The sequence below is a fragment of the Echiichthys vipera genome (assembly GCF_963691815.1).
Source record: "Echiichthys vipera genome assembly, chromosome: 1".
Lineage (NCBI taxonomy): Eukaryota > Metazoa > Chordata > Actinopteri > Perciformes > Trachinidae > Echiichthys > Echiichthys vipera.
In genome coordinates, this window is record NC_139826.1 from 18,768,194 (window position 1) to 18,794,733 (window position 26,540).

At 39.6% G+C, this 26,540-nt stretch overlaps 1 protein-coding gene across 1 annotated transcript in view; it reads left to right on the forward strand.

Moving 5' to 3' along the window:
• The window catches only part of ush2a (Usher syndrome 2A (autosomal recessive, mild)), a gene marked incomplete at both ends in the record, with an annotated part of 216,414 nt that overhangs the window by 40,281 nt on the left and 149,593 nt on the right, over nt 1–26,540 (forward strand). Inside the window, 15 exons of the mRNA XM_083919953.1 lie at nt 4,895–5,090; nt 5,644–5,774; nt 5,933–6,140; nt 9,013–9,296; nt 10,059–10,284; nt 10,505–10,642; nt 11,951–12,131; nt 14,576–14,739; nt 15,043–15,201; nt 15,329–15,557; nt 16,406–16,526; nt 16,967–17,114; nt 19,081–19,362; nt 23,075–23,250; nt 24,808–24,955. Of these exons, the coding sequence (XP_083776079.1) occupies nt 4,895–5,090; nt 5,644–5,774; nt 5,933–6,140; nt 9,013–9,296; nt 10,059–10,284; nt 10,505–10,642; nt 11,951–12,131; nt 14,576–14,739; nt 15,043–15,201; nt 15,329–15,557; nt 16,406–16,526; nt 16,967–17,114; nt 19,081–19,362; nt 23,075–23,250; nt 24,808–24,955 (2,791 nt within the window). The remainder of the gene's footprint in view (nt 1–4,894; nt 5,091–5,643; nt 5,775–5,932; nt 6,141–9,012; nt 9,297–10,058; nt 10,285–10,504; nt 10,643–11,950; nt 12,132–14,575; nt 14,740–15,042; nt 15,202–15,328; nt 15,558–16,405; nt 16,527–16,966; nt 17,115–19,080; nt 19,363–23,074; nt 23,251–24,807; nt 24,956–26,540) is intronic.

The window sequence follows — 26,540 nt, forward strand, 5'->3', positions numbered from 1 at the left end:
TGTCTGTGTGTCATATATATTGATGGCTAGTGACGTTAAGTAGTGTCGTCCAGGATCTCTGTTGCTAAAGTCTGCCTCAGCAGCAGATTTTCACCTACGCTGGGGTTAACCGGGTTAACTTCAGATACACACAACACCGGGGTGTACACACAAACACGCACACACACACGCCAGTGGCACGACCTTTCCAGTGAGAGCGTGAAATTGGTCATGGCATTTAGGATAAGATGAGTTGCCCCAGCAGATTAACGTGCACACACACACACACACACACACACACACACACACACACACACACACACACACACACACACACACACACACACACACACACACACACACACACACGCACGCACGCCTGCTTGTGCCAGGCCATCTGAATGTCCACATATCCATTAGAGAAGGTTCCTCACTCAGCAGGTTTTGTTGAAACATTCAGATTGAAAATAAGATGTTATCCTTGACTCTGCAACACAGTCCACCACCACACACACCAATACACATTTTTTTTTTGCTTTGAATCAGACTTACAAAGGGATATTTTGTCAGTTGTGTACAAGGAAAAGAACAACTTTCTTATTTTATAAATGACCAAGCTACCACATAACTTACACTATATGCTGCTTTCATCTACAAAATAATAATGTCTTTAATTATGTCTTGTCCTGCCACCAATCGCTTACTTGTAATTAATGATGGACCGTGGCATCTCACTGGTTTTTATTTGTTGCATCACAATTTGTAATGAGATGGCTGTGTGACAAATGACTCCATTTTCGATTGTTCTTCTTGGCTACAGTATTATGTTACAGAGAACAGTCCATTGCAAAAAGATTAAAGCACTGAAATTAAAACCATGTACACTCAATCCATAGCATATATGTACTGTCCTTTTTTGCTGCTGGTACTGTGTGCAGATGATGGAGTGCCATCAAAACCTTTTGTATGAAGAAGAGAATGAACGTGTGCAGTTTTCTTTTAACTCCCAAACACTAGTCCCTCGACTAATTAGCAGGCTGGGAGAGAGGGAAGGTAATGCAATGTTGAATGAAAAGAAAAGAGAAGGAAGAAAAACTCCTCTCCTTTTCATTTGGTATGGTAATATTTCCTGCTCACATATTCGCCCAGGCTATGAGAACAAGCAGTTGGGGGACGGTAGAGACTGGGGGAAGCAAATAAGGAAGGGGAGAGGTGAGAAGCCCAGAGAGATGTACAGGGTGATTTGTTTTCCAGAAAGAGAGGAGATAGAAGAGGAAGGAAGGGTGGGAAGAACGAAGAGGCACAGAGGTAAAGGAAAAAGAGGAATGATAAGGGAGGGAGATGTGGGAGAGGAAAGCTCACTACATCTCGCTTCAACTTATCCCCAGTGGATGTAACGCAGAGTGAGATGTAGGAGCTTTCTGTTCGAAGTGCTGAAAGAAAAGCACCTTTTGATATGTGAAACGTTTTGGGGCACAGAGCCACAGACGAACATACAGGCAACCACAAAGACAGATGGGCAGAAGGGGAAAAGCAGCACGGACAAACAAGGTGGCAGGAAGTTACTGTATGACATAAGATAGATTTGAAGCCAAACAGCATGACAGACAGACACGCAGGAAACGGAACAAACAGTATGATGCAAACATCCCAGCACTCCTGTGGAATTACATGTCCCAAGACACACTCTCCTGTGTGTGTGTATCTGTGTGTGTCTGTGTGTGTCTGTCTTTACACGTTTGTTTCTTTTTGTCTTGTGTTTGTGTGTGACGGTATGTGCGTGCATACATCATGTCTCCAGAGAATCTTCTGCTGCTTCATTATATCCTCTTAATAATCACCGAACAGGGAACAGAGCTCTGGCCACACACACACACACACACACACACACACACACACACAGACACACACACACACACACACACGCACACACACAAATATACAGATATGCAAACCCTTTAGCTCATGTTCATTCAGTGGAGAGGTGTATGTGTCTTCTGAAATATTCTTTGTAATTGAGCACACAGTCCACTTTTTCCCTTTTTCCAAAATGTTCTTTGTTAATTTCATCATACTTGGACACCACAGCAACAAAATTCAAGGATAGTTTAAAATTAGATAATTTTGATGTAATGAAGTACACATATTGGATATATGTTGGCTATAGTGATGAATGTGTGTGACTTGCTGTAATGAGCTATGTTTGATGAGTGGGTCCATGCTTTGTATCAAGTAAGCAATAAGACGGACATGCACAACAGTGTAATACACATTCATGCCACTGGCAAGGCAAGGCAGTGAAGAAGACTACTGCAAACATGCAGATGCTTTATGGTGATGGAAATACACTCAAAACATTTGTTCGACCCCAAAGATACAAAATGCATTTGGTCAGGAAACACTGACTAAAAACACAATTCCGCAGGGTGTCTTTAACAGCAAAAAATACAATTTTATGTGTTTGTGTATGTTGTCCTGGGCCTTGTGAGGTGTTGTAGCTACAGTTAACATGGGGCCGTTTGTCTTCTTAACATACTGATATTAATTTTATTTTTGATCCCACTCTTGGTCTTCTTTTTTTCTGCCCCACATTGCATGTTCCCACACTTATGGATTGTTTTCTTTGTCTGTTTCTTATCTTTCTGTCCCGGCAGTCTTAATCTTTAAAACACAAAAATATTTTTTATTCCTTATTTCTGTTCACATTAGTTTCTTACATTTCCCTTCTATCTCCTTCCCCTTTTCTCTTGTATACAAAATAGGAGTCTTTTTCTCCTATTTCTATCAACACTCTCCCCTTCTCCCTCTTTTCCCCTGCGCTTACCCCCCCCCCCCCTTTTTTTTTTTTTCCCTGCCTCCCCCCCCTCCACTGTGTGTCATACATAATGGGCTCAGTGCAGGTCTGCATGTGTCACACATGGGAGGAACTCCTGTGTTTTTTAATACATTTTTAATCCCACCATTTGATGCCCCCCTTGTCCACCATAATTTGTACTGACTGCTGAACAAAATCAAAGGGCTTGTACTTGCTGCTTCTTGCCTCTGCTGCTCTCTGCTACAGAAAAATACATTTTTTATGTCACTTCTTTCCCTTCCTCCCCCTTACATACACCTTGGTATGTTTATTTTGACATGAAAGTGGGGCTATGTGAGAACCCTGACCGTTGCAAGTCACTCCTCATTAACAATCTGATTTCCCTACGCTGTGTGTGTGTGTGTGTGTGTGTGTGTGTGTGTGTGTGTGTGTGTGTGTGTGTGTGTGTGTGTGTGTGTGTGTGTGTGTGTGTGTGTGTGTGTGTGTGTGTGTGTGTGTGTGTGTGTGTGTGTGTGTGTGTGTGTGTGTGTGTGTGTGTGTGTGTGTGTGTGTGTGCGTGCGTGCGTGCGTGCGTGCGTGCGTGCGTGCGTGCGTGCGTGCGTGCGTGCGTGCGTGCGTGCGTGCGTGCGTGCGTGCGTGCGTGCGTGCGTGCGTGCGTGCGTGCGTGCGTGTGTCTTTACACGCTTGTTTCTTTTTGTCTTGTGTTTGTGTGTGCACCCTTTGTGTTTTCTATTCAGTTATGTGTATTATTCTTCTCTCTATTTAGATTTAAATATACACGGGCCACTGATTTTTTTTTGTCTTGACATTTCCCCCTCTCTCTCATTCTGTCCTCCTCACTTTGTCTGTCTCATTCTCTGTCTCTGCTTTGTTTCATAAAAGCAAGCAGTTCACTTGTCATGGGACCCTTTTTTCTATGCACAATTATTTTCAGCAAAAGCACAGTTTATGACATTTTGTACATGCTTAAAACAAATGGTTGTATGCATTCCTGATTTCTTGTCAAAGGAAGGTTTTTGTCGATTGAATTGAAGGTCCCATATATGTCAGATTTCCATGTCTTTTTTATTATAAACAGGTTGAGGTGTTATATAAATACTGTGGAAGTATCAAAACACTCAAATCAAAGAGAAATGCACACATCCTGTATTTAGAAACTGTCCCTTTAAACCTGCCGTCAGGACTTCTGTAAGGTTGTGATACCACAACTATACTATATATAGGCAGAAAATGTTGCTAGAGTGCCGTGATGATCATTCTCCGGCTGCAATGACTATGCAGAGAAGCCAAGAGCACAGATGCAGAACCCCTGTAAATACTGACTATTAGAAGAGACTGGACTTTGTCAGACCAAGGGTGAATACAGGTATTTTTTAGACAGACAGTATGAGACAAACATGTAAACATGTTCGAGTAGAAACCCAAATTACAAGAATGAACCTGAAAATTTGCACAATATGGGACCTTGAAGATGTAGTCCTTAAGATTTTCATCTACTTATTGTCTGTTAAGTTACTATCTATCAAAGAGTGAGTTAAAACAATGGTGACTGATCATATGACCCACTAATGACAGCGCTTGTATTTGCTGCTTTGTCGAGAAATATATAAATGCACCGCACAATTAGTCAGTCAGCAGCAGTTGGTCTGGCCAGGAAGCGGTTGTCAAGTGAATTGAAATGGAACATTCAAGTCGAAATTCTGAGTCAGGCTCGCTCTTATGTGTCTGACCGGTGCAGTAACATTTCATCACTGCTGACTCACAATGGCGGTTAAACAGACATATGGAGCATACAAAGGCATCATGCCACATTTCACAGGTCAGAGCCAAATCTTACCGCCAAAGTGACCGCTAGAAACAAACTAACTCAATTCTCGTGGACTACAACTTTAAAATGTATATTTTTTATATTTATGTAAACTTGCATTCATTAGCATTATAACAAGGTCTGATTACTTCAGAAAAACTTTTTGTGGGCTGTCTAGTAAATTGGGTAATACTAAAAACAATTAAGGCACAAACACATGTTAGAACGTAGTATTGATATAGAAATGTACAGTATGTCTGTATTCATATTCAGTATGTGACTGTTTTCAACAGTGCCAGCGTTGTGCGCCCCTCCACAATGACAAGCCATTCAGGTCAGGTGATCAGCTCCAGCCTATGAACTGCCGCCATTGTCAGTGTCACGGTCACGCCCTCTCCTGTCATTACAATATCGGAGCCGATGACCAGCCAGATGAGCACTATCAAGGAGGAGGAGGTGTCTGTGACAACTGCATGCACAACACCACGGGTAGAGTTTTTTTTCACACTTTATAAGAACTAAATAAATGTAATTTAGAAAATGGCCTTTATGGCTCATGATCAACCTTAATATGTTAAAGCACTTAGGAACAGTTACAGACCAGATGTCATAACCCTCCAGATGTGTGCTGTTTTAGTATGTCAGCCATGTAAAGAGAGATGATAACAACTGTGGTAATGAGCCTGTGATTTATATAAAAACAGATACAGACAAATACACGTCTGTACAGTATTGCGTAGTTCCAACAAATATAGTTACTTTATATCGACTCCTTAATGCTTTCTGTTTAATGAAGGGAATTAGAGGGTTATGATTTTATATATTATGAAATTGATTAGAAGTGATGCCAGTGGTAATTTGGAAGGTGACTATGAAGTGCTTCATGCTGCATATGTATTGGCTTATTGTCACTTTCCCAATGAGACCAACAAGGTTGAAAGCGGGACTTGACAAACATGAACATCTCTCTTTATCCCTGCCTGGTTTCTAACTGTTGCTTTGACTTTGTTGCTCTCTGTCTCACCCTGTTTCTGTCTCTCAGGTAATAACTGCGAGCTTTGTATTAGTGGATTTTTCAGGCTGGAGGAATCTGATCTCACTTCAATTGATTTGTGTCAGCCTTGCAACTGTAACACTGCTGGAACAGTCAACGGCAGCATGAAGTGTGCCCAGGTAAACACCAACACAAGCAGCAAATTGCTGATGACCAGTGAAACCCTCGCAAATTCAATTGTAATGATTTCAGTGCTTTCAAGTCAGTTGAAAACCTTCTCTCCCTCCTCTTCTCTCCCTTGCCCCCCTCTCTCTTCTTCTACGTTTCTCCCCTCCAGGTAGGAGGTCATTGTCAGTGCAAGGTTGCAGTAACAGGTCGTTGGTGTGGAGACTGTTTGCCTGGATGGTATGGTCTTAAAGCCTCAAATCCAAGTGGCTGCACCCGCTGTAATTGCAGTGACATTGGCATCATCAGCACCTCAACAGAAGGCGTTCCCAGGTGCAACCAGGACACGGGACTGTGCGAGTGTAAACCCCATGTCACAGGTAAACAGACAGACATGGTTTTACTTACTTACTTGACAACATATTTGATGGTAGGTTGCCAATGCCTTTGCACTGCATTTCTGTCGGAGCTGCTTCTTTCCACCTGCGCACACATGGATGTTCATGCCATCCCTCCTACAGCCACATCATTGTGGGTGAGGGTCAATTAAGATAAGGAAAAGATAAAAGTAATATAGGGGCAATTTCATCAATCTCTTAAGTTACCATGGCAGCACATTTCTGAATTCAATGTTTTCTCCCTAAAATAGGTTCTTTTACGAAATGTACTTTGTTGACAACCGGTGCTTTTCATTAGAGCAGTTGCCCTGTTTAATTGTCAAGTAATGGCGTCTTAATAAATACACACACCATAACAGGCATGTGCATACACACAGGCAAAAACACACACACACACCACATCCATATCCTAAAGTGTTTTGCCAGCCAAAATAAACAGGCTTTTCTGCTGGGGGTGCTCCCAGCCGTTGTGCTTTTCTTTGTGATAAATGGTTTCACTCTCTCCCCTGTGTGTCTTTGAAGAGCAGGCTCGTATGAAATGCAAAACCGGCCAACGCTCCTCAACTCAACGCATCATGGTTATTGCTAAGCCTCGCTATCAAGGGCCCACGGTTGTGTGTGTGAGTGTGGGCATGTGTATGAACGCCTGTTTATGTTAATGTATATGTGAGAGGGAGAGTGTCTTGATGTGACTGTGTGCTCATGTACCCTTGTCTTTGCCTAATGCTATATATTGTATGAGTGTAAGAGTTTCTTTGCGTGTGTGTATAAAAATGTCTGTGTGTGTATTTGTGCACATGCGTGCCATCAAGGACTAAGCTGGTATTTAATTCTCTAATTCAATGCCAAGTTGATTAAAACAAACTGCTGCAGCCCCTTGTATTTTCCACACTCCTTACAAGACCCGCTTTTGGTTTTTTTTTCTGTCCCTGTTTGTTTGGTGGCTCCCACAGGTATTTTTCAGAAATGAGATTTGATTATGGCAATTTATTACCGCCAAGCTGATACTTTGAGTAGAGCAATGGCGGGCACGCTTCAGAAGGACGAAATTGAAATGTGTGCGCACAGACATATATACACACATGCAGACACACGCACATTCATAACAAGGTGCCAGAGTGCAGTGTGTACATAATAGTGTTTGAAATGGTGATGCATGAGCCTGTTAACCAGCTGGCTACTGATAAAAGGGCTGGGCCATGTCCTGAAAACACACACTCATGCTTGCATACACACATGCACACCCCAATGCAAAATTACCTCCTCTTTGTCTTGATCTAATATCTTCTAACACATTCTGTTCTTTAATGTTCTCACTTTTCGTTCCTTATTATTGTCTTCTGACTTTTTTTTCTTTTTGCCTTCTCTTTTTTCTAATCTTCTCAGTTGTTTCTGTTATTGTGTTCCTTGGACCTTGTGTTTGAATGTCATAAGACGAGCTGCAAAAGATACGATTTGCCTGTCTAAAATGTCAATACGAAATAGAATTATTTTTTATTTTTAGGTGTGGGATTCTTTATTAAGTGTATAGTATTAATGTGGAATAAAATTATCACAGGAGTACAATATATCACAGCCCTGTTGGGGTTTTAAGCATCATTCTGTCAGCCTACTTATTTACCACCAGTTCACGCACACCTCAACACACATGCATGAAGACCCAGACATATCTTCACTGCACTATTATGAAATATGATCTATGGAGAGAAATACATTCATATCTATAAAATCATTAAAGTGGGCAGACCAGGGGAAATGCCAAGTGTCTGCCGCACACTGGGTCTCACACAGACGCACACACACACACTTTGTAATGTGCACTAACACATGCACAGATATGCTGTCATGAATGTATAAGCACACGCACATTTTCACCCACCCCTCCACATACGAACACACCCTCACTCATAAACGGCCGTGGCGACTGCGTTGCCCCCAGGCATCCATTTAGGGACAGATTGCCTGTCATGGAATACGTATGGCATATTCAAATAAGCCCTGCATGCTCACACTGCATATCATAGTTTAACTGGCCTCACAGCCTGGCACTGCTACTGGTGCCATAAAACCTCCCACAGTGTGATCGGGTTTGGTGTTTGTTGTTATACATTACTTAGAAACAGAGCAAAAATAATTTAAGAAATAATTTGCCTCAATGTCACAATGAATAAAATGCATAACTGACCGACATTTAAGATGAATATATGAACATATAAAGACCAAAAACTGAAGTGAAAGTGTTAATCGGTTAATTTCATATTCTTTAGCGCATAGCGTTGCAAATGTTTAAAGTATGGAAGGCCTTAAATGTTCTTAACTCATTTATAAAAAAAATGCCCTTTTGTAATCTGAAATTTGATAATTCTAAAAAGATATTTAGGCAGAAAATAAATATGTCTTCTTCGAGTACTTTACTCACCATTTCTTGTTTTTACACCAGATGGTAATTCAGTATTATTCTTCCCTCTATCAATCTTTCTATCCCTCCATTTCTTCTTTTTCCTTTCCCTCCATCCTCTTCTTGTAGTTGCTTAATTTATTTATTTTCTCGCTCAGTGAAATTAAGTGTTTGGCCTTAGGTGAGTGATCCATCATATGTAGAGGGCCTGGCCCTAATGATGGCAGTTTTATACACTCACCCACCATTTCTCTTGTTCCCTCTCACTCATAAACACACACGCATACACACACGGATGCAAACAGAGAGAGGCTAAATGCTAATTGGTGAACAAGCAAGCATCAGATAATTTTTTAAAATTTTCTATTTCCTTTCTGGTTTTCTCAGCAGGTCCCACTCTGTCCTCTTAACATTTCTGTGAATACTTTCTCTCTCTATCTCATGATTTCTTTCCAGGTCTTTCTTGTGACCGCTGTGAATTTGGTTATTGGAACCTGTCCCACCCAGGCGGCTGCGTCCCGTGTGATTGTGACCCCCTGGGTTCTCTTAGCCCATTCTGTGAGCCTGAGGCGGGGCAGTGTGAGTGCAAGCCCGGGGTGGGGGGTCAGCGCTGTGACTCTTGTGGCAGAGGTTCATATGGTTTAAGACTGGAGGGATCCTGTGCCCTCTGCAACTGCTCACAAAAAGGGACTGTACCTGGGACAGACTGTGATCCTCACACAGGACAGTGTGTGTGTAAGGCAAGTTAACAAGTATACATTTTGTTATGACATTTCTATTAGTACTATAATGTCAGCCATAGGTGACTGTGCCATAATGGCTGTGGTCAATGATCAGCAAGCCAATTCATATTAGATAAAGTAAATACAACCATTTCCCTCCAGCTTGCAATGGCACTAGTGGCCACTGGCCAGTTAACATTGGTGACATTCTGACTAGATATATGATGACAATTTGCCATAACAGGAGGCGCTCAGCAAAAGCAAAAGCAGACAGCAAAAAGCTTCACTCTTATTGAAACAATTACAGAAAGACGCCCCAATCTGCTAAAAAGTGCTCTGTTTGATCAGGGCCTTCATTTGATATAGCTTTTCCAGGTCACAAGGTAAAATCACTTCTCATTAGGGACCTAATGACCCCTCTGGACCCCTCCCCTTGTGTGATTAATATTGACCCATCTCTTTTGAATTACTTTGTCATCTGAATTATTGGTTGTGTTATAAATAGTTAGCCTGTCAACTTTGTAAGTGACTGGCCAGACTAGCATCAGACTAGCCTCTGATTCTGTCACCTTCAAAACACATAACAAAAACCCATATGACCCATCGTCATAACAATTCCTGTTAAAAAAAATTAAAAAGTTTAAAACCTTATTGACTGCTCTTATCTGGGCTGCCTTGGGGTTCACTATATTGCACTTAATACATTTTTTATCTATATATATATATATATATATATATATATATATATATATAACTCTTCCTGTCCTCCTTTCCTTATAGGAACATGTTGAAGGCCGTGACTGTGACTCTTGTGTAAAAGGTTACCACACCCTGGAGCAGCGAAACTCCCTGGGCTGTCTGCCTTGTGTGTGTGATATCCATGGCACTGTGGCAGAGGGTGTATGTGATACGTGGACTGGACAATGTCCATGCCGTGAAGGGGTGGAGGGAGCACGGTGTACCAACTGTGCCCACAACTACTACAATAGAAGTGTACACCTCCATAGTAAGAGAACACAGAGCTGAAGCCAAAGTTGCATCCAAGTTTAGTGCCAGGCCAGAAATAAAAATTATTTTATTCTCTTAACCTCATGTAAGGACTTTTGTCTGAAGTGATATTTTGTTTTTGTTTTGTAAAGCTTTTGTATTGCTGTAAAAGTAGTGGCGGGTCAGGAGAAAAAGTCTAAATCTATTCTACTTTCTGATGTTGTTTTGTGTCCTATCAGAGGAGTTGTCTCAGGGCTGTGTTCCATGTATCTGTGACCTCAGAGGGACAGTGATTGGATCAGTATGTGACAGCACCACAGGGCAGTGTGTTTGTGTCCCTACACGCTATGGAAAGGACTGCAGTAGTTGCCGACCTGGTAAGGATGTAAGGATATAAGCATGGATGGATGGATAGGCAGGACATTTAAGGAGTGATTGTTCCTATTTGTGCGTGTGCGTGTTGGCTTGTTGGCTTGTGCCTTCTGCCAGATCTCCACTCAGTGATTGTCTGTATGTGCCAGATCTCAACAACTGGGCCAAAGAGGGTAAATAATCCTTCTTCTCTCATCTCACTTTGATTTTTGTGTGTGCATTACCTCATGAATGTGTGTTGGTGTGTTGGTATGTGTGGTCAGTCTTTTGGGACAAGAGGTAACAGATGTCGTATTGTGTCAGTAATGGACAATGACCAACAGCAAAGTCAGGTTTACTGTAACACAAGTGTTGAATCAATTAATTGATGGAAGGATGTTAAAAAGAATAACGGAGGACACAATATAATCTCAAAAACACCTCTAAAATCAAATAAAGGCGATATTTAGTACTGTCACAACGTCAGACTTACAACTTTGCCAACATTTCTTATTCTATTATTTCATTGTATTTTACAAGCTCCATCCTCCAAATTGCCCCTCCTAACTTCCTAAACTACCAGTTCATGACATGGTCCTGTTGAAGTGGCTAAATGGAATATCTCGTTTGTTTATTAGCTGCTATTACTGTTGAGAAAAATGAACTGAATTGATTTATACTTTGGAACCTCACATACACTTATTGGCTTTTTGTTAAATTGTATTACAAATAAATAGCAGACAACAACCCCTAATGCTTATTAGGAGGGACATAAAATGGTCTCAAAATTTTACCGGGCTGCATTCAAAATCAGTCTCTCATTCACTATTTGCTATACAAGGGATTTTATATAGAACGCTTCAACACTGTATAATCGGATGTTGTCAGTTCTCAAAAAAAGAGAACCCATTAGACACCATCCAAATATGCGTTTCTACAATGCATATGAGGTACTTTCAGTCAACTACATGAGATATAATTTATTTTTACCCAACAATAGTATAGAAATTGTATAGAAAGCATAACAATGTAACAGTAGATAACCATATAGTGATCAGTGAATAATTTGTGACATTAACTGTAAGTATTATGCAGACCACAACCTGGACATAATACAGCTGATGTTTGGAGTTGTGATTACAGAAATTATCATGTGGATTTGATTTTAGAAAATAGTGTAGAAAATAAAGGCAATATCAAAGGAAGGAAAAAGGAAAAGAGAGAAGGAACAAACTAAAAAGAAACAAAACATACACTTGTAGACGGATTAATAAAGTGACAGGCAAGCAATCACATTCATAATGTTTCTTTATTTTATGTTTGTGTCTATCCAGGCTTCTACCTCTCTCCAGATCAGAGTATGTGTGCGGACTGTGACTGCCATCCAATGGGAGCAACACAGCAAGGTTGTGAGAGCCAGACCGGACAGTGTGTGTGTGCCCATCCATCGGTGGGAGGGCGACGCTGTGACCAGTGTCGTGAGATGTTCTTCGGATTCAACCCAGGCCTTGGCAGGTAACTTGCATTAAGTCAAACACACACACACACACACACACACACACCATTTCTACAGGTTATACATCCTGTTAAGCTTTTATCCGTTAATTGTGCAGCTCCACCTACAAGCACACAGACCAGCAGGTGCAGTCTCTGTAAGGACAGTTTACAGATTAGTTGGCAGACATATGACTTCCATGAGTTAAGAGCTTCTTTGACCTTTACCGCTCATGTCTTTGCCTGCAGGCTATCTCACACACACAGCGCCACACACACAACTTAAACCATGCATACCCAAATGTAACTGTAACTGTACATGTTCTAATACTGGTATGCACACACACTTACCATCCTCTCAACGGGGTGTCATAGCAGAAAGATGATCCACAAACTCTTTGACAAGTGGTTTACTGTGTGTGTGTGTGTGTGTGTGTGTGTGTGTGTGTGTGTGTGTGTGTGTGTGTGTGTGTGTGTGTGTGTGTGTGTGTGTGTGTGTGTGTGTGTGTGTGTGTGTGTGTGTGTGTGTGTGTGTGTGTGTGTGTGTGTGTGTGTGTGTGTGTGTGTGCGCCGAACTTGCCTGATCCGGAAGTCCCATGTGTGTTCAGACACTGGCTGAGATCTCCCCACAGCAGAGAGGGATGGAAGGAGGGAGAAAAAAAAAAAAGAAGTGATATTGCGTTTACTTAGAGATCAAGGAAGGAGGCACTGGGAAGAAAAGAGTGGAATAATTAGACTATGCAAGACAATGATTAAGGGGGGAAAAAGGGAGATAGGAAAAAGATAGTCAGGCATGTATTTATGAAAGATATGCCGGACTTATCGTTTATACCAGTGTGCTGAGTTTGTACCTCTCTCGCTCTTCTTTTTTCACTTTTTACTGTCTTATTTTCTTTATTTGTGCTGGGAAAATGACAAATAAAGTAGGCTATTACTGCTGAATGCTTTCTTGTGCCCAGTCGCTCCATAATAAGGATTTCTTCATCTAAATATCATCAACTAATTAATTCTCCCCTTCAATCAATAGGTTTTAAACAAATGAATTTACACACACACACACACTGGTGTGTGAGCGGTTCGCTGATGTTGTAGTCTTGTGTCTCTGTGTGTCTCCATGGAGAACCGGGTCAGAGAAATGCTGACCGCTGTTAACTTCATCACAGGGAAATATGATGTTAATTCTGTCTGGAGGGATTAGATATTGGCACATACATGCATTCACTTACACACATAATTTTATTACAAGGGATTACATACGTAATATTCTAATACTGTAAAACCAACAATAAGATGCATTTTATGTTATTTGGACCTTCACATATTCTAAAGTACATGACACTTTATCATTATTGTTAGTTTTACAAATATCATTAATACATTTTAATTCCCTGCATGTCACTCTCAAATGCTTGTGTACATTAGCAGCATGCTATATCTCAATAAATACACAATTACTCCCTCTCTTTCACACACATAATGTATTTTGGCGCTGATGAAAAAGGAGAAAATAGGTGTGATGTTGGTGTTTTCTTTCTCCTTGGGAATGGAGTGAAGGTCGAGTCACTATGGCATTTGTGTGTATGTGTGTTTTTCAGAGTGGGAGTATGTGCATGTGTTTTGAGCACCAGTTGACAGGACAAATTTGCGGCTCGTTAAGAGGCTGTGGCTTTTCACACAGCAATGAAGAAGGTGTGTGTGCATGTGTGTGTGTGTGTGTGTTGTGTGTGTGCGTGCGAGAGAGAGAGAGCGTAAGACAGCATGTGAGTACAGTATGTGTAAGAAAGAAAAACACACATGGATCTTTTTTTGTGTGTGTGTGACAGTAATAGGGTTTATACAGTGTTACTCTCTATGTCAATGTAGTGTGTATATGTGAGTGTGAGCCAAACATCTTCCAAGATGAGACCGTGTGTGCGTGCATGTTTGTTTGTGCGTGTGACTGTGCACAAAGGTGTGAGGTGGCTGGCCGGATGATCACCCGCTGCCCAGCCCCAGCGAGGGTAACACTACACCGGTGACCCAGACACATACACCGTCAGACACACACTCACACACACAGACACACATACAGATTTTGACAACTCTGAGGGGGAATGCATTTTCTGTGAAGTTAGTTTCACAGCTAAGGGATGGTGGTGGGTGGGATAGGCAATAGTGAGGGTCTCCCTCACAGTGTTAAGGTGAAGACTCAACACCTTTAAGACACATACAGAGTTCTAAGTTATCTTTGAACACCCTAACGCAGATACATTTCAATGTTTATAACCTCACATTAAGTCTGTAGTTTCTTTTTCTTTTTTTTTTAAAGGTACAATTTCTTATCAAAACTGTGTCTTTCAAGTTCCCGGGAGTGATTTTAAGTGTTTGATGTAATTTTCAACCAGCTAGGTGTAGCCATGAATGAAAATTATGGACTCGAATGGAAAGTCTTAATTATGTTGGGGTTTTTTTCTTTTTTTGATCAGGTGCCAGCCTTGTGCATGTGACCCGGTGGGCAGTGTCAATGGTTCATGTCATCCAGACTCAGGGGTGTGTGCGTGTAAGCTGCTGGTAACTGGAGACAAGTGTGATATATGTCAACCTGGAGCGAGTCATTTTGACCCTGAGAGCCACTTTGGCTGCAGTAAAGGTCTGTTTTGCATGCTAACACACACATGCTTCATATTTATGGCACACACATGAAAGTGGTATTGATCTTTTCATCCAATCTCTTGTAAAAAAAAAAAAAAACAACTAAGTTTATTGTTAAACTTTGCTGTACAGCATCAGCAAAGATTCTGGCTTATTGCTGATAGTAGTAACACATTTACTCAAAGCAACATGTTCTAATTCTAAACCCTTTGTTCCTTTAAAATTACACAATTTAATCTGCTTATGCTATATCTATCTCTGTTTATCGCTTTCACTATTTTTGTCCCTTTTGTCTGTGCAGCACCCTACCAGCAACCTGCACCAGCAGGTCTTGCTCTCAGTTATTCTTCCATTCATGTCTCTTGGCATCCACCGGACTCCCCAAACTCAAACAGACTCAACTACACACTCGTCAGGGATGGACAGTCAGTGCATAGCGTCCAAAGTCACTACCCTTTCAGTAAGTAACCAAGCAGGTTTTCAAAGAACTTTAATTTCCTTGTTAGTGTCTCAAATACACATGAAACAAACTGTTTTCCAAACTCATCCCCTACCTTACTCCTTACTTCTTTCCCCTTTTCTTCCAGGCCCAGAGTCATTTGAAGACACCGGTTTGTTTCCTTACACCAACTACTCTTACTGGCTAATAACAGCAAATGTAGCCGGTGCCACAATAAGTGCATCAGCCTCATACCAAACTTTAGGTGCACCACCAGAGGCAGAACAGCTCCATTTAAACCTTGTGGGACGACCTGGTCCAACCAGCGCTAGCTTTGACTGGAGTACACCACGAAATGATACAGGCCCAGTGGAAAGGTAAGTAAGGAGAGAAAGAAGGGGAAGGTTTAGAGGCAGAGCACCCTGGACTGAAGTCAAAATTCAGATTCAACTTAGGAGTCTTCAAAGTAAGACCATTTTCAGTTGTTTTACCTATAGTGTATTCTTACTGCCAAAAACATTGTAAGATCAACGTAAATCATTCATCTTATATTAGTACTTCTTGAGGGTGCATGTGCTAAAAGTAGCCAACTAGGATGAGTGACCCATTAAAACCCCGCTTGGGGATACTGTTTGTTGCAAAACAGTTGGTGGGGAGTTAAAATGGAGAAGCAACTAAAGGAAGGGAGGAAAGGAAAACATTTTATTTGTCTCAAACCCAGTTTCCCTCAGTGTGCTAAAATAGAATCTGTACAATTTGAGAGAAAGGTGTGGATATACCTGGAGTATGGAGTATCAATAAGTGGTATGAGACAGTAGTATACTGAGGGAGGACCTAAACAATGAGAAGAGATGGAGGGTAGACGGAAAGGATCAGTTAATTTGACGTTGAAGAGAGAGAAACAGGCAATGTTTGAAATGGGAGGGGTAGACTGTATAGAAACTGTATTTTAAAAATTATTTTTGGGGCATTTTTGCTTATAATGTATAGCCAAGAGGTCGACAGGAAATGTGGGGAGTGAGGAGGATGACCTGCAACAATAGCCCGGACCGCTGTATTACTGCCTACTATTCAAATCACGAACATGAACGCCTTAGCCCCAAGGCCCCTGTAACATCCCAGTACTAGTTTTTAACTCAACCCTAGCACAAAACTATGTGACCTAATAGTGTGATAGGGAGAGATTGAAAAATGAGGAATAATAACATTTTTTTGTTTCCCCCAGGTTTGTCTTATCCTCCACAGATTCTAGTGGAGCAGAGCCTGTCATTCACTACACAGGCTTATCTACAGAAGCGGTGGCAAGTGGTCTAAAGTCTTTCACCCAATACACTGTAATACTGGAGGTGGGTGGGGCAAACAGCTGCCAGTGTTTTTAGTGCCTGCATCTCTTTGTAAAATATAGCCTATATTATATATACAGGTGTGTATATATATATATATATATATATATACATATATATATATATATATATATGTATATACATATATATATATATATATATGTATATACATATATATATATATATATATATATATATGTATATATATATATATATATATATATACATATATATATATATATATATACATATATATATACATATATATATATATATATATATATATATATATATATATATATATATATATATATATATATATATATATGTATGTTAAGCATATCAAAGGATATAGCAAATATGCTTGCAATATGCAACCCATGGCCATTAAAGCATGTAGACCCAATAACATGGAAATGACAAAATCCTTATCTTGTCCACAGGCTTGCTCCTCTGGGGGCTGCACTTCCACACCACCACTGTCTCTTCTGACAGCCTCCGCCCCCCCACAAAATCAACTCCAGCCCAGAGTCACTGCTACAGGACCTCATACACTGCATGTTTCTTGGGAGCCCCCCAGTCAGCCAAATGGTAGGACACCAAACATACATTTGCATACTTCACAGCTCATGTACTGTAAAACACGCACACACTGTAAACACTTCACACATCCATGGAATTAAAAATGCACAAATGCACGTGTGTTAATTAGTATATTACAATTATATGACACAACAAATATATAAATAAATGTCTGTCAGAATGAATAATACAGCCGTATGATCCCCCCCCCCCCCTCTCTCTCTCTCTCTCTCTCTCTCTCTCTCTCTCTCTCTCTCTCTCTCTCTCTCGCTTTCTCTCTCTCTATCTATCTATCTATCTATCTATCTCTCTCACACACACACACACGCACAGACACACACACACACACACACACACACACACACACACACACACACACACACACACACACACACACACACACACACACACGTAGAAGTACGCACTAAACTGGAACTGCCTTTGGTAAATCCAGAGAGCTTTGTAATGGCTCTAAGGCTCAGTGTCATACAAAGCCCTGTAACCTGGGTTTCTCGCTCTGTTTGTCTTTATTTTTTTCTCTCTCTGTTAATTTTTTCCCGCTCAGTGTCATACTCAGCCTTGTTACATGGTTTCTCTGTGTCTCCTTTAAAATTTAGAAGACTTCAGATTAAATGATGTGTATGATGCATGTGGTCATTGATTTTGTGAAAATAAATAGAAACTAAAGGGAATGATTAATTTTAAATGCAGCGCAAAAGTCCATTTGCCAAGACCTGCCTTTTCCCGGTTGAATGTGGGTATGTTTGTAAAAGCACAGGGTTTGCCTGGGTGCCTATATTGCCTAGACCTCCTAATTGGATTTGCAAATGTGGAGTCTCTCCACAGCAATGCCTTTTGTAATTTTTGTCTATGTCATCTGCCCTCAGCTTTTTAGCACTTCCTTTTTATGGACTTTTCTCCACGAAGCCATTAACTTGCAATACATTGATTAAACCATTTCAGTTTAGGAATAGACATTTAAAAAATCCTATCTAGGAATGAAAATATCATTCACAGACATCAAATATAAGAAAATATCACCACTGCTTTACTCTAATTAATATACCATTATCAGTGGTTTCTGAGGTTTGGACTTTGAGAGGGACAGATATAAACACATATGTCATTGGATATTGCACGGTCAATTATTTATTGTCCATTTAATAACTTTTGATATATGTAGTGGAGAGGTAGGGAGGATTGTCAATAGTTAGTTACTAATAATGTTAACAGAGTATTTTGGGGGTCTAAAGCTACTTCACAGCCGTAAATATTCAAATAAATGTTGTTGCAGTTGTAAAAACTCTGAATGCACTATATTGATATTCGAGGCGTGGGAAAAGGAAGGACACATCCTTGTGTAAGAAATACAGATAAAGACATTGGTATTAAGGAATGGAAAATAATACAGAACGGGCAGGATAAAGTGAGGTTCCACATGGAGCCTCTCAATATTACGTGATTTTATTTGTATTTTATATTTATAACAACATTTGGACACATATCTATTCCACAGTGAAGTCTCTTATTGTATTTTGGTGCTGCCTGCTCTGTCCTCATCCTAAACCAGTCATTATCAGCCTGTTTTCTACTACAGGGCCAAACACTGGCCAGGGTTTTCGAATTATTGGAAAACAGATTATGTTAGATTTTTCTCAAAAGAAACATCACTGTATTAAAGGACATTTACAAATTTCAGCGTCCTGTTGCCAATAGGGATGAGTATTAAGCAGGGCTGCAGTTTCTAATGCACATGTGATGCTATGACTCTTTCATCATAAACACACCTTATTGGCACTTAATTCAATAAAAAGAGTTGAGCTACAATAAAAAAAAAAAAACTAGTGCAGTGTTTCCCCAACAATTCCCATAGCTGCTATTTTTGCTACTCTTCCACAATTTCAGAAATAATTTGTTGTAGTCATCAGTACTAATCTTTTGCACAATCTTTTTTACCACTTTGCTTTCTGTACAGGTGTTATAACAAGATATGAGGTCTTTCTACGTGGACCGACGGAATCACAGAACCTTTCAAGTCCTGCTGTTGAGAAGAGAGTGTTCTTCAGTGCTGGTTGGCTCGATCCAAGTGTTTCCCCAAAAGCACAGCTAAACAATAGCAGCACAATCTTACCCCCTGAGAGCAGCGCCATGGTAGGAGGTCTGCAAGCATTTTCCACCTATCAGATGAGAGTCGTGAGCATCAATATGGCAGGAAGTGTCACATCAGGGTGGACCACAGCACGCACCTTGGAGGGAGGTTTGTATAGATTATGATTATGTCATGGGGTGTATTTGTCTTCAATGAAAGGACAAAGTTAAATGAATTTACTATCCAAATTTCAATTGAGATAGCTATCTATGTAGGTCGAAATTTTTAATTCGTTTTTTTACCAACAGTTATTCAACAGTTTCCCCTCTTGGCCATTATATGCTGGCTCCATAAAAAAGACTACTACTACTACTGTACTACATCCATCTTCCCATTTAAACCCACAATGTCTCTCATAAAATTCAAAGTTTATATTTATACACTACCATTGAAGAGTTTTGAATCACTCCTTACATTGATAGTTTTCTTCCTTTCCTTAAATAATACACTGTACAGTGTTTTGTTCTCCATGAAAAATTACCTTTTCTTTTAAACCCTTTATACAAAATAAAACCTATTTGTAAAAATAACTTTTTGTTGTCTTGTGCAGGCAAATCTAGAAAGGAAGGCTTACATCTGACTTCATCTAATATACACATGGTCAGGTGTGGTTGATCCTGCTCTTGTTACTTAAACCTGAATATTAAATTAGATGATGCTGTTTTGCCAGGGGTAAAAAACTTTCAACCAAAATGGGTTGTGAGTGCTGTGGTGTTGACCTTTCCTTAAGCATAAGAATTCAGCATTAAAGTAAAAAGTATTACAATTATGACATAAATCAGAGATCTGAGGAATGTAAATCAAATAAGGTCAAAATCTTTCCACCAGAGAACTTTGCTGATGGGATTAATAATAAAGCGATTGTATTAAATAAAAAAAATAAAAAAGTATTTGTCAAAAGCAAGGTAGAGAAGGGAAGAAGGGAGGAAATAAAAACTGCGTGTGGGGGAGGGGGAACTCATTAAGGTATTTGAATTTCAAATAGATGATATGGCTCATTAGGACTAAACGATTGCCTCCAACATCACTCTAAGCTTTGTGTCTGGATAACAAGCATATGATAACACCATTTTGAACGGGGAGTGTGTGTCAGTGTTTGGGAATGTGCAAGCGCTGTGTTAGAAACAAAGAATATGACTGTGGTTATGTCTACCATGAATCACATTTCACAGCATATTTCACAGCTAGATGCCATCAACAGAAGAATAAAAGAATCCCTCTCTCTAATCTGTCATGTAATCGTGGCTATCACAACCGTAGAATTATGGAATACTTAAATCCATTAAATCCACATAATATCCACTAAGTCTTGATTTTGAATGTGTTTCTTTGTGTCTAAATGAGTATTCGATTTTAAATAAACTCACTGTAAAATGTAGATTTTTTTGAAAACTACATTTTATAATGTATTGGGTGGAAGTCAAAGGAAAACTAAGTGACCAAAAATATTAAGAAATCAACAACAGTGTTCATTAGTCTAAAATTTCACATTTCAGTGATGAACAATGTGTCAGGTTCTAGTGTCAGGCACACATAAGGCATCCTTTCAGAATGTTTTGCTGGTTTTCAACGATCAAGAAGTGAAATTATTTTTAGAAGGTAATTTGAATAGATACTAATTTGAGCCGTATTCTCAGTTTCTCAGTTCTTACGTGTATGAACTGGTATGGACCTACTCTGTTGCAATGACTGTTGTGACTGTGCTAATTCCTTTGTGGCCACATTATAGTGGAGGCAACTGAAGGCACTCTAGGAAATGTAGCAATTAGTAAATGAAATTGATTGGTAGATTGATATGCATGTGTACAAGTTTCCCAGTTTCTTTCAATAATTCCCGGTTCAATATTAGTAAAAATTTCCAGATCTATTGGTCACTGATGTGGAATACATCATGGTGAGCTTTACAATTGTAGATTCTGTTTAACTAACTTTCTTTTAATGCTCAGAACTGAGAACAGAGTTGAAAGCTAATAGTTAATGATAAAGGAATTTTGAAATGATGTTTACAGTATAAAAAAATAAGTCTCTAGGTTTACAAGCATTTATATACATGAAACTGTTATAGGTTAGCTCTGAATCAATTCTACCTGTTGCCAATAGATGGCTGCAGCCTAAATGGGATTGATGTGCAGTGTAAGTTACCAGTTTTAACTATTTTTAGCAAAGCACAGAACCAACTGTTCTGACCTGCTGTTGTAGCAAACTTCATCTAAGATAAATGTTTTCATATGACATTACTGCCGCAGGTGAGAAATGAGTGACTTTATATTCTCCATATAGAAGTGTTGATCATAGCTTAATGTCTATAAAGTTCTGTTTAGTGTTTCATTTTCAGCAGGAGATAGATATGATATCATGTTTTCTGTGGTTGGATAAACTGGTTACTGGTTTCTAGAGTTACAGAATGGTGCTAAAATTAACGTTAATTGAAAGACATTATTTTCACTCCAGTTTGCAAAAGTTGACTCAGTCCTGAAGGGAGCGGTTAAAGTTGTCTTATCTATGGTAGTTTGGTGTTCTGTATTAGCCAATGTTAATTGAATTCCTGTACGAGATTAGCATTAACCTAGGCCTACTTAATAAAAAATATATAAATACACTGGAGAAACAAATTGGAGAACAAATGATTAATACTTGATTTATTCTGAAATACTGTTATTTTTTAATGTTCAGAATTTGATAGAATATCCTCTGTGGCTATACCACTGCTTTTTTTTTTTTTTAAATAACCAAGGCACTTCAACAAAAACCTTTATTTTGTGAAAAAACAGTGCAAAATTAGAGAACAGTAACCATTATGTCAATGAATCGGTTTCAACAATGTTTTCTTAGGGTTATAGGATTCAAAAAATTAATAGGAAGTGTAGAGGCCCTTGCTTTGGATGACTTCAGCCACAGGACATCACTAGTTTCTCACCCTGCTCCGGTTTGATCTTGGTCCATTCTTCTTCAGTCTCTTCCACAGTTCGGTAACTGTAGTGGGTTTCTTAGCCATAACTTTGTCGCCAAGGATTTTCCAGAGATTCTTAATGGGGTTTAGATCTGGACTCTGGGCTGGCCATTTTATTGTTTCAATATTCTTCGCTTCAAGGAACTACTTAACCTGTTTTGCAGAGTGACAGAGGGGCATTGTCTTGCATGAAAATTGCGGGTTGATTGGGAGACAATTTCAGTGGATGTATTGCATGTTGCCGAAGGAGGTTCACATAAACATGTGCATTCGATCTGCCAGAACAACCCCAAACCTTGACATGAAATTGCTAAAGTTCAGTTTATTTTGGTCTGATGGGAAACATTATATCCAGTGTCGGTCTATGGAAAGACTGAACCCATAGTGTCTAAAGGAGTCAGTTAAATTTGGAGGAGGAAATGTCAGAGTCAAGCTCTAAACCCCACGGAAACCCTCTGGAAAATCCTTGGCAACAAAGTGAAGGCTAAAAACCACTGCTGCAGGTGTCTCTGTATGGTGCTCGTATTAGTCACAGTGTAGGGCACATTACGACGGGCACTCACGCCGCCCCCTATGAATTAATAAGTTATAGAAGAATAGATAAATAAATTTGTAACAAAGACAAGAAAAATGTGGGCTCTGTTCTGCTAGCGTTAACATATTCCTTTTTATGTATTCTCAAATTATTCAAAATGTATTACAATACTTACTTACAATAATTATTTTAACATTATGTATTGGTTTTGTGGACAGATGATTTATGTAATTCACAAAAAAGGGAATGATTTGTTATTGATAATTTAAGCATTTGTCCATCATTAACAAATAAATACTAATGTGATGTGATTTAATGTGTGGCCCTGTTTCCAGTCCCAGAGTTCATGGCTCCTCCACAAGTGTCTGCACTGTCATCCACCAGTCTCAAAGTTGCTTGGAGCTCTGAAGAGGGTCAAGGGATCATCGCCAGAGGACAGGTCACAGAATATCGGGTCAACTTGCTCACTGAACAGACCAATAATCCCTATGCTCCTCCGGTTGTTAGTCAGGTAAGACGTACACACACAATTCTTTGCACATAATGACCAGGACCAGAAAGTGGCTCAGAAATAGAGCGGGTCGTCCTCCATCTGAGAGAACGATGGTTCAATCCCCGGCTCTTCCGGTCCGCATGGCGAAGTGTCCTTGGGCAAGACACTGAACCCAGAATTGCGTGTGAAGGTGGTGTGAATGGTTAGATTAGATTAAATGGGTAGTCAGTAGACTAGAAAGGCACTACATAAGAAGTACATAAGTATACAAGTCTATTTACCAAAGTTTAAGGGCTCTGTCATCCACCCTGCGCAACGTGGTGCACAGCACATTACAGCAAAGCACATCTGTTATTGCTGGTTTCAGACGGATGCGGTTATATTTTTTAGCTCCAGTGCTCATGTCGTGTAAGTACTTGTGCTCATCTGTGCATCCATGGGTGTTTTGGTCTTAAAATGAGGTGTGGTTAGGTGCTATTTTTGCTATTTATTCTCTCTAATAAATACATAAAATACTCATACATCAATATAATACATAAAAGCCTACAGTGACAGATAGAGGGTCAGTAAAAATAATTAATTTGAGTGGCAGGATGATTTAACCATACAAGTACATTAGGATGGCATCAGAACCGTTATACATATCATGCTTGTTACACACCCATAGGGACTTACAGCAGCGCTCCTCCTCCTCCGCCTCCTGATTTAAACAGGTTATTGGTGCATTTGCTCATAAGCTGTCAAATGGAGGGGTTGAATGGACAAAGGACTGTGCGATGACAAAGGCTCAGCTGCTTTGAGAACAAGCAGATCCGTTTTCTTAGCAGAAAAACCGCTCACTTCTCTAATTTCTCAAATCTGCAACATAAATAGTAATGTGCCCTCTGCAGGCACACATGGCATTGAAAGGGAATGGGGGATGACACTGATTGGTCTTCATGTTACACCCAGAACACAACTATGTTTAATTAAGAGACCAAAAAAACTCTTTGCCCCCTGTGCCTTACTTTGTGCCCAGAATATGCGCTGTCTAACTAGCAAAAGTTAGACAAGCCCTAAATGCCCTTGCACCACACACTTTAGATAGATTGTCTAAATAGGGCCTTAAATCTTCGGGTCGGCTGAAAATTGCGCCAGTGACTACAAGTCTAAACATTTCTCTATTTTCAGTTTTGGATTTTATGGGTGTTTTTGCTGTTCCCATGGTACAGTGTATTCATGCTTTTCCCGTATATTCTCTCCTGCAGCAGCACTTAAGGCTTGGAAATAGAGAATGAATGAATATGTATTGACCCAAACACTTACTGTATATGTCAGACACTCTAAAATTAAAGAACTGATACATTACCAGATTATGTTTAATTAAACATGGTTGTCTGATGGTCACAGTTATTACACAATTAATCGTGCAGCAGTAGTGTATGGGTTTTTAGGTAATGTGAACAAAGTTATGTCCTGAAGTGACTGTGTATAACTCCTGTTTCATGCTACTGTTTCTCTCCTCTTTTCTTCCTAATTAAGTTTAACATGAATTATCAAAAAAGTTTTAATTTTCTTTGTCTCTTCCTTTTTCAGGTCTTACATAGGGTGGGACCATCGTCACAGCCAGTTTATTTAGTGAAAGGACTGAAACCTTACCATGTGTACAACTTCACTCTTTCACTCTGCACAAAGACAGGTTGCATTTCCAGTCTACCAAGCACAGGACAGACCCTACCAGCAGGTAAAACAATAATATGTACATACAGACTAATGTACATATGGCATGACAACAAATATCTTCTTTGTAGAAAAGGAATCTGAAAATAGGTGAAAATGCTGATAGTGCCAATAAATTGTTCATACAGCATACAGATAGATGATAGCAGTTCAGCTACACACTGTATGCAGTATTGAATCAATAATTTGTGCAATATTCTCTTCATAACAACTGATAAAACAAGCCTCAGACATATGCACACACATCCAAATGCACACAGTCAGTCATTGGGTACTTGAGTGGCGACAGCATTGGTCGTGTTAACCAGAGGGGATATTCATGGCGCAAGGCAGTAAAAACAATTTACTGTTAATTACAAGGAGAAAAATGTGGCGTAGCACACATTTCCTGCTGGCCATGAATCAAACACACCCAGAGTTACAGAAACACACATCTCTCTCTCTCTCTCTCTCTCTCTCTCTCTCTCTCTCTCTCTCTCTCTCTCTCTCTCTCTCTCTCTCTTAGATTTATAACCATTATGGAAGTAGAATGAGTTAGCTATGTTTGATAATTCTGCCACACATCTCAACATACTGAGATGAGCACTAATTGATCAGTGCAGGATGACAAACACACACACACAAACACACACACACACATGCAGTGTCTTAACTGTCAGTTTCTCTCTGGCATTCTGTAGATTTTTCACTCAATACATTCTTCACTTCTGTCTCTACCTGGCGATTTCACTTAAATACAAAATAGCACATGGCAGCAGAGGAACTTGAATCACTCTGCAATATACATATTGCACACACACACCTGACCCTCCAACAGACTTTTCCATCTGTTCACTCATGGTCTCTATTCTTGCTGCTCATTTTATGTCTTTTTGCATTGTTTGTTCTTGTTTTGTTTATCCTTTTAGGTGAATAGACAATGGGTGCGCTGAATGGTTCTTTCATCTATAAATACTTGCTCAGGGATTTGAGCTTTTGAACGTACTCTAAACAGCTACATCTGTTGACATAGCGAATATTTTCATTTCAGACAATTCCAAAAAGTGTGTGTGTTTGCTGTGATGAATGATACTTCATATTGTAATCGGTGGACTTTTTTAAATGTATTTTTAATGGCTACATCTGTTGACAGAGCGACAATGTTTATTTCAAGTGATTCCAAAGACTTCTATTGACTGTAATACAGTACAATACAATATGGCTTATTGTACCCAGTTGACTTTTTGAATGTACTTTTAACAGCCACATCTGTTGCCACCATTTTGTTTCATCCAATGCCAAAGATGTCCCTTGTTTCAACTATAAGAAATGATAATGGCATATGCCGTTTGGCACATTTAAAAAATAATCTGCATAATATTTGCTACTCTATTGGGTGTTGAGCTTCTGTTGTGGCTCCATGTCATATCACTTTTTCTTGTTCAGTTTAAACACATACTATGATGCTATGGTCTTATTTTTTTTTATATTTTTCAAGATTTCTGCTCTTACACACAGAGACAGATAAAAAGTCTAAATATCTCCAACTGAATTTGTCTGGTCAGTAGTCTAATACATATATTTAATTTGATTTTAGTTTAGTTTTTTTG